We start from the raw sequence: 13092 nt of genomic DNA, 5'->3' as shown, positions 1-13092 counted from the left end.
TTTGCTAGACGCTCCAAAGGCTTTCAGTTTTTGTGGCCAGGGGGGTGGGATTTCTATCAAGGCTCATCCCCAGACCTTTGAATGTCAATCATCCAAATTAGCCAGCTCAAACTTTTGCTCCCCTTTTGCTGTTCATTCCCCCTCTAATTTTTATTATTTATTAAATCATGGTGATAAATCGGATTCCTCCTTCCTACAAGAAGACCCTCCAACATCTTCCACAGCAGAGGGTCTTCCATTTGTAAGCCCGTCTGTGATGCTACATCACGCCAAGGGTTGCCACCAGGAAAATTGTCAATTTGGGTCAGTTACATTTATTCATTGAGTTCCTTGGGATTTCATTCCCAGTGGTCTGTTTAAGACATGGCTCCAGAAATGCAGGACCTTAACGGCATCTCCAAGTGAGACACAGATAGCTTACATGGGGATAACCACCTCTCTGGTAGTGATCCTGGGTTAGTTTAGTTATGTGCTTTCCTTTGTATAGTGTCAAATTGATGTGGTTCGAATCCCCGTGATGGGGTGAGCTCCTGTTGCTCTGTCTCAGCTCCTGCCAACCTAGCAGACTGAAAGCACACCAGTGCAAGTAGATAAATAGGTACCGCTGCGGCGGGAAGGTAAACAGCGTTTCCATGCGCTCTGTTTTCCGTCATGGTGTCCCATTGCGCCAGACGTGGTTTAGTCATGCTCGCCACATGATGTGGAAATTTGTCTGTGGACAAACACTGGCTCCCTCAGCCTGAAAGCGAGATGAGCACCACAACCCCATTGTCGCCTTTGACTGGACTTAACCGTTCAGGTGTCCTTTACCTTAACCTAAAGTTTGTAACATCACATTAGACCTGGAAATCTTCTCCTGGCTTCCAGTTCATCTCCAGGCCCAACCTGTCACAGTGGCCGGAGCAGGCTACTTCAGAGTAACGACGCTACACAGCTCTGCATTTTATTCTTTTATTGGTGCTGCGTATTTACAGTGCTGAAGTCATTGCTATTTACACGGAGAGATGTGGTCATTCGGTTTCAGAACCTCCGAATGGCTTTTGGCGCGTCTTTCTCCAACACAAAAGCTTTGGCAGACCCATCCTCTTTCCCCTCCTCTTTCTGCGTAATTCCGGAGTTGGGGGGATGGGTCTCCCCCCCTTATTTGCCCCTTCCTGTCCCACCTGGGACCCTGGCTCCGCTACCTTGCCTGAGCCTCGGACACGACTTCCTGTATCCCCACTGGAATCGGAACTCCCTCTGCTTTCCCCTGTGCTCGGGGATGGGCTTGAACTCAGGAGGGGAGGGACTTCGCGATATCCCCTGTCCCTCACACAACCCAAGGTGTTTCTTCACATACAAAGCTCTGTGGGGCTTGGGACATTAGTACCTAACAAAATACCTCCACCTGTTTGTAAGGACCCTTTCCCTGATAGCTCAGCAGGTAAAGAATAAGACTCTTGATCTCAGGGTCATGAGTTCAAGTCCCACGTTGGGCAACAGATTCCTGTATTGCAGGGTTGGACTAGATGGTTTTAGCGGTCCCTTCCAAATCTATGATTCTATGTCCTGAAACAGCCTTCATCCACCTGGTACCCTCAAAATACCTGTGACTACAGCGCTCATCAGCCCTGGCATCCTGCATCAGCTCTGTGCCCAATTTCATCCCCCTTGCATGCACTGTAGACATTTTCAGAATATTTGGATTAATTGTTTAAATGAAATTTGTATAATTTGAGAATGAATTAAATGTTAAAATTGGAAAATCTAATAAAAATGTTTATTAAAAAAATAGACATTTTCAGAATGACCAAAAAAAAAAGCAGCAGTGATTATTATATCTGTCTATCAAAGACAAAGCTCTATGCAGGGATGTCTCGGAAGACATAGCCAAACGCCTCAAGGAGTTAACCTCCAAACAGGCACAAGGTGGCAGTCTTGAGCCAATGTAAACAAGTTGTGGGACCCGCCTGGTGCAGATATCTATCAGAAGGGGGGGAACTGAGATTTCTATGGACTTGTTTGCATTCACCCTAAAGCATATTGCTAAATTAGCAAATTATAGGGAAGGACCGTAGCTCAGGTGCAGAGCACCTGCCTTGCATGCAGAAAGCCCCAATGTACAATCGCTGGAACCCGGGAGAACTGCTGCCGGTCAGTGCAGAAAGTATTGAGCTGAGTGGAGCAATGGTCTTCAGGCAGATTCCTGTGTCCCTCCTCAGGGTTTCGGGTAGGAGACCATTCTGATGGCTCTGTTGGGGGCTGAGCCTCAAGATCTCAAAGTAGATATCGAGCTGTGGACCTTCCCCAGAAAGTGACGGTCAATATTGCCCACGCATCCAGAATTTCCCAGACATAGCCAGTCAGAAACAGTATCCAGATGGGAATTGCTGTAATGTCTGGAAAAACTCGGACGCATGGCAACCCATGTCGGAAGGGTAGATTTTTGCAAAAAAAAAAGCTCAACAACCTCATATATTTTTTGAGACTTTGAAATATGCCAACCCTAGTTCATAGTCATTTGTGGCTTGGACCCTTCCAGATTAGACTGCTGCAATTTTTGGGGCCGGGAGTCGGTGGGTGCAGTCCTTGAAAACTGTCCAGAAGCTTCAGTTAGAACAAAACCTCCGCCAGCTTACAATAACTCCCTAAAAAACCATTTTGGACATTTGAAGTTCTCAATCAGAGGTGGGTGGAACCTGTGGCTCCGGTGCATAGCTCGCTCTGGTGCATAGCTGCCAAGTCTCCCGTTTTCCCCGGGAAATCCCCGTTTTTCCAGCTGTTCCTAGCTGAAAAAATGGATTTTTTTGTTTTTCCCCGGTTTATTCTGGCACAGCGGCCATTTTGGAACTGGGTGGAGTATGCTCAAAAGCGACTTTTGATGCTGCTCTGCCCAGTTCCAAAATGGCTGCAGTGCAACTTCTGGCATGGCGGCCATTTTAGAACTGGGCAAAGCAGCATCAAAAGTCACTTCTGAGCATGCTCCGCCCAGTTCCAAAATGGCGGCAGCGCTACTTCCGGTCCCTTATTTCTCTGGCAGCATCTTGGCAGGTATGCTCCGGTGCCCCTGCCCTCGCAGCGCGCAGCATGGCTTCCGCACGGCTTTGTCGCGCAGCGCCCCACCTGCCGGCCCAGCGCCCTGGTGCCCCGCGCCACCGGGACTATACCTAGAGCCGGCCCTGCCATCCACACTGGGATTGATGGGAGTTGGAGTCCAAGAACATCTGAAGGACCGCAAGTTGTCCATTTCTGAATTAGGCACTCACTTGTCTTTATTGCCCCAGGCTACCTCCATCACAACTCTTCCTGTTGCCGCCCCACCCCCTCCCATGGGTTGCTGGACTCTAGGTCCCATCATCTTCCCTGACCATTGGCCATGCTGGCTGGGACCGATTGGGAGTTGGAGCCCAACAACACCTGGCCACAGGTGTCCCCCAACCTTGAGATACAATGCCAGGTCTCGATGGAAGTTCCCACCACCACTAAGAAGACCCTTGTACCTAGGAAGTGCCCATTGAGTTCATTCCACGGCAGGAGGAAGACCTCGGAGGTGGAACGGACTGTCTGGCGCAGGGCACCCATGGGAGTCCCTTGAGACGCTACTCACTGTGTTGTTTGCGGTGTGCCAGGTGATGATTTTCTCGTTGATGTCGAGCCTTCCCTGCAACGAATTGTAGGAAGCAATCTTCTTGAAAGGCTTGCCGGGGATGTTCCATTGCCACTGTATGACCTCGAAACCGTTCGGTGGGTCCCCTTTCTGGTCAAAGTTGATCACGGTCTTCAGCAGGGTGAAGTTCACCTTGCCCATCTCCTTCAGTAGCTACGACACGAGGAGAGAGGCACTATTTGTGCGGTGACGCCAAGCCTTTTTGAGCTCAGGTCTCAAAATCATACTGCCAACCACCACCAGCTGACCCCAAAAGCCCAGTCCCTGCCCAGGCTCTATCTCTCCCTCTAGTTCCAATGTTCAGCATTGAGTGCTGTTGCTTAGGTAGCCAAAACAGCACCACCCACATGGGGTCGTTCCAGGAGGCTGGGGGAAGACTGAAGTTTTACAGAAGTACTAATCTTTCTGGGAGGGGGGAGGGCTGAAAGCAGTTGACCCAACTGATTGTGCCCAGTGGCCCTGGAATGTTGGCAGAATGTTGGCAGACTGTTTCCTTCTGCATTTCCTTCTGGGTTTCCTTACTGGGGTCATTGGTAGGGCTGGGCGATATATCGTCCAAAACTGGTTTCAAGTCCATATCATGATATCGGGTTTGTAATTTTTGACCTGGGGATATATTGTGAATCACGGTGTGTCTTTGTGTTTGTGTGCAAAAAATCACAACGTGGGGGGAAACCGTGAAGCCAGCCAAAGCCTCTACATAGCTCCACCCTTATTTCAGACACCGTGATATATTGGTAGGTCGCAATGTTTACCTGGTGACATATTGCATTGTTGAAAACCAGATATCGCCCAGCCCTAGTCACTTGCGGAACCAAAGACAAAAATCAGGTGGGTCCATGGTTCAAATTTTTCTTTGGTAGGCAAATTTCTACACTCGCATTCATCATCCCTCTCTAACCTCCGCCCACTGGGCAAGTCAGGGTCAGTGAGGGGGTAGGGCCCTGGGGCAGGGGTGTGGTTTGGGGACAGGGCATGGCCCGTAAGGACCCCCAGAGGCCAGATAAAGAGGCCTGGAGGGCCTCGGCTGGCTCCCTCGCCTCATTTTCTCCATCCAACCGTAAACAACCATGTCTTGCAATCCTGCCTTGGGTCAGTACTCCATGAATACATTCCCTCCCTCCCCAGCCATGTGGCATTGATGCGAGGGTTCACCTCCCACGGATAAACCTCCCGACGGTCACACCGTGTGGCGCTGCATCTTAGCAGCTGGTGCAAGGCGTGCGCAACCACGTAAACGGCCGAGTAGACGTTGAAGTTGATGCGGTCCCCGGTGCCCCGGAGGCTCTGGTCGTAGGAGCGAGCCTCCGCCAGACAGTCGTCGCATTCCTGGTTGCACGTCGTCACGCCAGAGGCAGCCTGGCCTTTGCCACCTTCCCCCGGGGGGGATGGACCCCTGATGCGGAAGTTGTCCATCCCCGGGATGGGGACATCTTGCACGGCCACGCCAAAGATGGTGCCCACGCTCGAGAGGTTGGCGATGCCGTGGGTGCTCGGGTCGATGGACCAGGCCTCTGCGGCGATCCACACGACGTCCGTCATCTTCTGGCGGATGACCTCTCCGAAGAACGTGGGGAGAGGCAGCTCCAGGCTGAGGACGATCACCACTTTGGCCGTGCTCCTGTGGATCTTGGCCACAAGGCTGCTGATCCACTCCTGGGTGCTGTTGCTCGAATCGTAAGAATCCTTCCCCTGCACCGGGATGGTCTCCTGGAAGGCAATGCAGCTTCGAGTGGCCTGGGCTCGCAACAGCTGCAGGTTTTGTTGGCCGTAGTCGTCGTCGCTGGCGAGGACAATGAACCAGTTCCACTTGAAGTGCTGCAGGAGCCGGAGCATGACGGCGATTTGCTGTTCGGCGCTTGGGATGGTGCGGAAAGCAGCCGGGAAGACCTTGGGGTCACTCAGGGACTCGGTGGTGGCGCTGTAGGTGATCTGGAGGGGAAGGAGAGCCGAGTCACCCACCCTCAGGGTGACCAAAGAAGAGAACGTCATAGGAGGGCACAGCACCAGCAAAGCAGGACTAGCAGATGAAACTGATGGAATATGTAGAAACTGCTAGCTTAAACTAGCAGAATGAGAGATTAGGAAGAAAGAGTTTTTAAAGAGGAATAAGGTAAAGGGACCCCTGACCATTAGGTCCAGTCGTGACCGACTCTGGGTTCGCGCGCTCATCTCGCATTATTGGCCGAGGGAGCCGGCGTATAGCTTCCAGGTCATGTGGCCAGCATGACAAAGCCGCTTCTGGCAAACCAGAGCAGCACATGGAAACGACATTTACCTTCCCGCTGTAGCGGTTCCTATTTATCTACAGTGGAACCTCGGTTTATGAACACCTCGGTTTATGAATTTTCGGTTTATGAACGCTGCGGACCCATCTGGAACGGATTAATTCATTTTCCATTACTTTCAATGGGAAAGTTTGCTTCAGTTTATGAACGCTTCAGTTTATGAACAGACTTCCGGAACAAATTACACCCATGCTTCAGTTTATGAACGCTTCAGTTTAAGTACTCCGCGGACCCGTCTGGAACGGATTAATCCACTTTCCATTACTTTCAATGGGAAAGTTTGCTTCAGTTTATGAACGCTTACTCCGCGGACCGTCTGGAACGGATTAATTCACTTTCCATTACTTTCAATGGGAAAGTTCGCTTCAGTTTATGAATGCTTCAGTTTATGAACAGACTTCCGGAACCAATTGTGTTCATAAACCGAGGTACCACTGTACTTGCATTTTGACGTGCTTTCGAACTGCTACCGTAGGTTGGCAGGAGCTGGGACCGAGCAACGGGAGCTCACCCCTTCACAGGGATTCGAACCGCCAACCTTCTGATCAGCAAGCCCTAGGCTCAGTGGTTTAACCACAGCACCACCTGGGTCCCTTTAAAGAGGAGTAGAGGGGGGGAATTGTGGAATACTTGAAAAATTATTGTAAGCAACTTAAAACGTTAGCAGGACTAGGATAAACTGAGCAGTTTACCTACAGGTGGAGGGGACAACTGGAAAGGAAAGAATAAGAAATAGTTAGAATATGCATCAGTAAAGGAAAAATTGAAAAGAACCATAGAAGGGGGTGAGGGAAGTCAAAGCTACTGTAAGTGTATAGTTTAAATTTGGTAATATGTGCAAATTAGAGTAGCTGGGACAACACAGTCATATGGGCGGGTATTATTATTATTATTATTATTATTATTATTATTAAACAGGACACCCCTATTTTCACCAGTGAAATGCTGGAGGATACACATACCAGCCAGGCGAAAATACTGAGAGAATGACTCCGGGCCGGCCAGAGGCGTGGCTTGTGGAGAGGAGGCGTGGCCTTGGGAGGCTTCCAAGGGCCAGAAGTTGAGGTCTGAGGGGCCGCATCATCCCACCCCTGTGGTTCCCTGCTCCTGCCAAGGAGGGCTGCCAACTTTACCTGTGGGATGAGGAACTGGCTCAAGAGGTAAGCGGCTGTGACCGCTGCCTGAGACGAGTCTGGCCCAATGACGGCTACCACCCTCGGGCGGTACTGCGTGTAGTTGCTTTTGATATCCAGCAGGGAGCGGTTGTTGGAGAGGAAGTATAAGATCGGATGGATGGTGTTGGTGAGGTAGCAGACGTCCACCATCTCGTAGCCCAGCTGCAGCCCTGGCAGGAGGGCGCTGGCTTTGTTGATCTCTTCTACCGCGAAGCGCATGGCCTGGAGGTAGCTGTAGCTCACGACTTTCAGATTGTACCTGGGAGAGGGGTGAGAGGCGATGCGCTGAGGGCCAGCTCTGGACTGGGGAGGCCGGGCAAAGCTCCGGTTGAGTCGCCTGCTCTTCCTTAAAAGGATTCCAACAAGCATCATTTAAAAATGTAAAACACAAGAGCATCAGAAGCCACCAGGCCCTTAGTCTAGCTGCCTGCGTTGACTGGCGGCAGCTCTCCAGGTTTTCAGGCAAGCCTATCTAGATGCATATTCCACACCTGGAGTCCTGTGTCCAGTTCTGGGCACCACAATTTGAGAAGGAAATTGACAAGCTGGAACATGTGCAGAGGAGAGTGACCAGTATGAATCAAGGGAAGCCAAGCCTGATGAGGAGCAGTCGAAGGAGCTGGGCATGTTTAGCCTGGGAAAGAGGAAGCTGAGATAACTTCAAATATCTAAAGGAGAAGCTGCATGGAGGATGAAGCAAGCTTGTTTTCTCCTGCTCCGGGGAGCAGGTCCCGAACCAACGGCTTTAAGATACAAGGAAGGAGATTCCGACAAAACACCAGGAAGACAAATATATGGCAAAACAAAATAAAAAAATTCCTTCCAATAGCACCTTAGAGACCAACTAAGTTTATCCACTGGATTCTTATCTCATTATACATGATAAAGCTTTCTTTAGCACCTCACCCCATGCTTTTTCCTGCAAGACCAATTGCAGTCGTTAACAGTCATCAACAGGTTTACCACTCCTATCAGCCAATCACCCATTCCCACCACCCTTCTGAGTAATACCCCTCCCCACCCTCTCACTATATATAAGGGTCTGGTGACTTCTGTTTCAGTGTATCTGAAGAAGTGTGCATGCACACGAAAGCTCATACCTATGACAAACTTAGTTGGTCTCTAAGGTGCAACTGGAAGGATTTTTTTTTTTTACTATGTCAGACCAACACGGCTACCTACCTGTAAATATATGGCAGTAAGAGCTGTTCCAACTGTGGAACGGACTGCCTCGGGAGGTGGTGGGCTCTCCTTCCATGGAGGTTTTTAAGCAGAGGTTGGATGGCCACCTGCCAGAGATTCTTTAGCTGTGAATCCTGAATTGCAGGGGGCTGGGCTAGGTGACACTTGGGCGTACCCAAGACGCTTCCATGATTCCACCCCATACCCGCAATCTCATTTCAGTTCTCCTAAAATGACCTGCCCTCCCCAGTGCTGGATTTACACATAAGCTAAACAAGCTATAGCTTAGGGCCCCACTCTCTTGGGAGGCGTCCCAAAAAAATAAAGGGGGGGAAACCCTGGGTGTACATTTCCAAAATATAAGATAAACAAAAACTAAAATAAAATCTACATGCAGCAAGAGTGTTTTGTGTTGTGCAAGCTTCTATGATGTAAGCAATGGGCTCCACCTGCTAGCCTGCTCCCTAAAATATCGCTGCTTTGCTCATTTCTATATATAGGTGCCGCTGTGGGTTAAACCACAGAGTCTAGGGCTTGCTGATCAGAAGGTCGGCGGTTTGAATCCCTGCAATGGGAGCTCCCGTTGCTCGGTCCCAGCTCCTGCCCACCTAGCAGTTCGAAAGCACATCAAAGTGCAAGTAGATAAATAGGGACCGCTCCGGCGGGAAGGTAAATGGCGTTTCCGTGCACTGCTCTGGTTCGCCAGAAGCAGCTTTGTCATGCTGGCCACATGACCCGGAAGCTGTCTGCGGACAAACGCCGGCTCCCTCGGCCTATAGAGCGAGATGAGCGCCGCAACCCCAGAGTTGGACACGACTGGACCTGATGGTCAGGGGCCCCTTTACCTTTACCTATATATAGGGTGCCTACATTCTGCATGGAGTGGTTGCATGGCAACATGGGCAAATGACTTTAGATCCCTATTAGGTCCATCAATTACCATAGAGCATATATTCAACACAAAAAAACAGCGACAATTTGTTGTTGAGAAAGGACAGCTGGCCATTACCTTCAGTAGCTTAGGGCCTCATCAAACCTAAATCCAGCCCTGGCCCTCCCCCATTTCTGATACCCGGTACATACTTTTTGCAGACGGGGACCTGCGCTTGGCTGAGGTGGGGCCTGCCCACAGCTTCTGCGTGCAAGGAGAAGAGGCCCCCTAGGATGTAATCTCCTGCCAGGTGGAAATGGGAAGCGGGCGTGGTCACTGAGGCCACAGCAGCCACCAAGGCACCAACGCAGGCCACCACCAGTCCGGTGAAGCGCATGGTGGGGCACTTCCTTTACGGCACCCTCATGTCCAGCCCGAAGATGGGAGAGATGTCTCTGACCTTCCCCTTGCCACCTGCCAGAGCCTTTCGCTAGCTCCTTTGCATAGGAAGCAGGTAATGACCAGCTCCTTTGCATACATTTATGCATGGGGTGGGGTAACCGTGACCTGGGCATTGGACTCAATGGCTCATGAGGAGACATGGGTCGTCTCAGTCGTTTTGCTGCAATGTGCTGGCCGCTTGATCTTTTTCAGTGTTGGCCAACGTGGCCCCCTGCAGATGTTACTGGACTCCAGTTCCCATCAGCCCCTGGCATCTCAACCAATGGTCCGGGATGATGGGTGTCGGAGTCCTTCAACAGCAGGAGGGCCAGGGTTTCCCCAGCCCTGCCTTAAAAGCTAGGGGCAGTGAAGGCAAGGGATGGTCCGGTTCAGGACTTAGCTGAGCTGGCGAAAAGGACATGTTTAATCAGAGAAAAGTCACTATTCACATTTGTTGACAACTGGAAGCCTCCTGCAGACTTTGTGTGAAAAAGAAAAATAATGATTTGAAGACTGAAGATAATGTTTGTTTCTAGAAAGTGGCTTTGTATTGAGTGAATGAAGTGAATGTTGTTTGCATATGGCAAAAGAAGGTCTTACCTTCTCGAAATTTATTTCTCTCTCTCCTTTAACCATTCTATTTCTTTATTTCTCTCGCTCTCTTTCTTGATTTCTTCCCCATCCCCATGTTTTTATTGTATTTCGATCAAAGTCTTAATTTGAACAAAAAAAAGGGGGGGAGATATTCAGTATTAAGTTTTGTATTCTTCTCTATGTTGTTGTTGTTTAGTCGTGTCCAACTCTTTGTGGACTCTTTGTCCAGTTTAGGGAAGCTTTTAATCTTTAAGAAATTAGTGTATTTTAATATTTCTGTTGGAAGCCACCCAGAGTGGCTGGGGAAACCCAGCCAGATGGGCGGGGTATAAATAATTTTTTATTAATTATTATTAATTATTATTTTTATTATTAGTGACCCCATGGACCAGAGCACGCCAGGCACTCCTCTACAAGCACTAATAATTTTTTGAGACTATAGAGAGCCTTTATTCTCAATAATAAAGGAATACACAGGTGAAGAATACTTTTATTTCTTTATTATTTGTAAGCGGAATCTTTGTATGAGTTAATACTTCATGATCCCATTGGAGATGTGCTGTATCTTCGCATTTTTGCCTTTCCAGGATGTGCTTCTTTATGGTTTAAATATCAGATTCTTTGTTTTCTTCCTCTTTGTTGTCTGTACTTTGGAGGGGAGGGGGCTTAACAAATCAATAAAATTAAAAGAGAGAGAGAGAGAGAGAGAGAGAGAGAGAGAGAGAGAGAGAGAGAGAGAGAGAGAGAGAGAGAGAGAAAGAAATGTGCGCTTGTGGGAGAAAGAGAGAGAAGATTGCTGGCCACTTCTGTTCACATTTAAAGGCAAGGCTGCCTCAAAAATGGTTTATGTCAGGGGATCATAAACCAAAAACCTCAGCCCTCTTACCTCCCATATTTCCACCATGCTAGCAGACTCCTCTCCCCCTTTTCCATGCAAAGCTCAGGGTTCACTGAGGCAAATAACCTTGTGCTTTAGATTTGCATAAGTAGCCTGTTTGCATTTAACCTTACAAGAACAGGCCAACTGCTCTGTGAAAGCTGTGAGGGTTGCATTTTGAGAGCATGACACCAATCTTGATCCAGGGATCCCGGTGTTCTTTGGAGGACAAGGGCAGGGACAATTTTCTGCTATAATAATAATAATAATAATAATAATAATAATAATAATAATAATAATTTATTTCCCGCCCTCTGACTGTGTTTCCTCAGCCACTCCAGGCGGTTTCCAATATTAAAAACATAATAAAGGTAAAGGTACAGGGACCCCTGACCATTAGGTCCAGTCGTGACCGACTCTGGGGTTTCGCGCTCATCTCGCATTATTGGCCAAGGGAGCCGGCGTATAGCTTCCAGGTCATGTGGCCAGCATGACAAAGCCGCCTCTGGCAAACCAGAGCAGCACATGGAAACGCCGTTTACCTTCCCGCTGTAGCAGTTCCTATTTATCTACTTGCATTTTGACGTGCTTTCGAACTGCTAGGTTGGCAGGAGCTGGGACCAAGCAACGGGAGCTCACCCCGTCACAGGGATTCGAACCACTGACCTTCTGATCAGCAAGCCCTAGGCTCAGTGGTTTAACCCACAGCGCCACCTGGGTCATAATTAAACATTAAAAACTTCGCTAAACAGGGCTGCCTTCAGATGTCTTCTAAAAGTATGATAGTTGCTTATTCCTTGACATCTGATGGGAGGGCGTTCCACAGAGTGGGCGCCACCACCGAGAAGGCCCTCTGCCTGCTTCCCTGTAACCTCACTTCTTTCAGTGAGGGAACCGCCAGAAGGCCCTTGGAGTTGGACCTCAGTGTCCGGGCAGAACGATGGGGGTGAAGATGCTCTTTGGGTATACTGAGCCGAGGCAGTTTAGGGCTTTCAAGGTCAGCACCAACACTTTGAATTGTGCCCAGAAACATACTGGGAGCCAATGTAGGTCTTTCAGGACCGGTGGTTATATGGTCTCGGCGGCCGCTCCCAGTCACCAGTCCAGTTGCCGCATTCTGGATTAAATGGAGTTTCCGAGTCACCTTCAAAGGTAGCCTCACGTAGAGCGCATTGCAGTAATCCAAGCGGGAGACTGTCCAGATCATCATAACAATATAAGGAGAGTCTGCTGGATCAGGCCAATGGCCCTTCTAGTCCAGCACTGTCCTTTCACAGTGGCTGCCCAGGTGCCTCCAATGGACAGCCTGCAAGCAGGATTCAAGCACAAGACCACCCCCCGCTCCTTAAGTTTTCCAGCAAATGGTATTCGGAAGTATCGCTGCTTCCAACCCTGGAAACTAGATTTCTGCCACATCACTGCTTCTTGGGGTAACCTACCTCGCAGGGTTGTTGTGGGATGAAATGAGGGGGGAGCGGAAGCCACCTTGAGCTCATTGGAGGAAGAAAGGTGGGATGGAAATGCAAGCTCTGCAGCAAGGATTAGGCGGCAGTGATGGCCATCAACTTGATTGGCTTTGAAAAAGAGGATTGGGACAAATTCATTTGCGGCTACTACCCTTAATTGCTATATGCTATTGTCATAAAATGGTAGAGTTGGAACGGCCATCTAGCCCAGGGATTTCCTGACTTGGGTCTCCAGTGGTTGTGGACTACAACTCCCATCATCCCTAGCGAGCAGGACCAGTGGTCAGGGATGATGGGAATTGTAGTCCCCAAACAGCTGGAGGCCCAAGTATGGGAAACCCTGCTCTACAGAGACTCAACCTTTTTGCCCAAGAGACTGCAGGGCGTTTGGCCTTTCATCAGCCTGGCGAAATTAAAGAAATAATCTAGATTGACCGCCCCTCGCCTGGAATCTTGCTTACAGAGCATGTACACCTGGTTTTCCCAGCATCCCAGTTACGATTCAGTCTACATGAAAGTAGAACTGTCCTCTGGGGGCAGGAAGGGCACCTG

General features: G+C 49.5%; 1 protein-coding gene across 2 annotated transcripts in view; it reads right to left on the bottom strand.

The window, feature by feature from the left end:
- Positions 1–7368, bottom strand: part of TAS1R2 (taste 1 receptor member 2) — a 12157-nt gene extending 4789 nt beyond the window's left edge. For both annotated transcript variants that reach the window (XM_088671527.1, XM_060276480.2), the window contains exons 1-3: positions 7068–7368; positions 4802–5578; positions 3587–3799 (exon numbers count right to left, since the gene is read on the bottom strand). In XM_088671527.1, the coding sequence (XP_088527653.1) occupies positions 3587–3799; positions 4802–5578; positions 7068–7328 (1251 nt within the window). In that variant the 5' untranslated portion in view covers positions 7329–7368. The remainder of the gene's footprint in view (positions 1–3586; positions 3800–4801; positions 5579–7067) is intronic.
- Between the last annotated feature and the right edge of the window lie 5724 nt (positions 7369–13092).

The sequence above is a fragment of the Zootoca vivipara genome, chromosome 6, assembly GCF_965207765.1.
Source record: "Zootoca vivipara chromosome 6, rZooViv2.hap1.1, whole genome shotgun sequence".
Taxonomy (NCBI): Eukaryota; Metazoa; Chordata; class Lepidosauria; order Squamata; family Lacertidae; genus Zootoca; species Zootoca vivipara.
The sequence above is the reverse complement of the archived record's forward strand: the minus strand, read 5'-3'. Positions and strand labels throughout refer to the sequence as shown.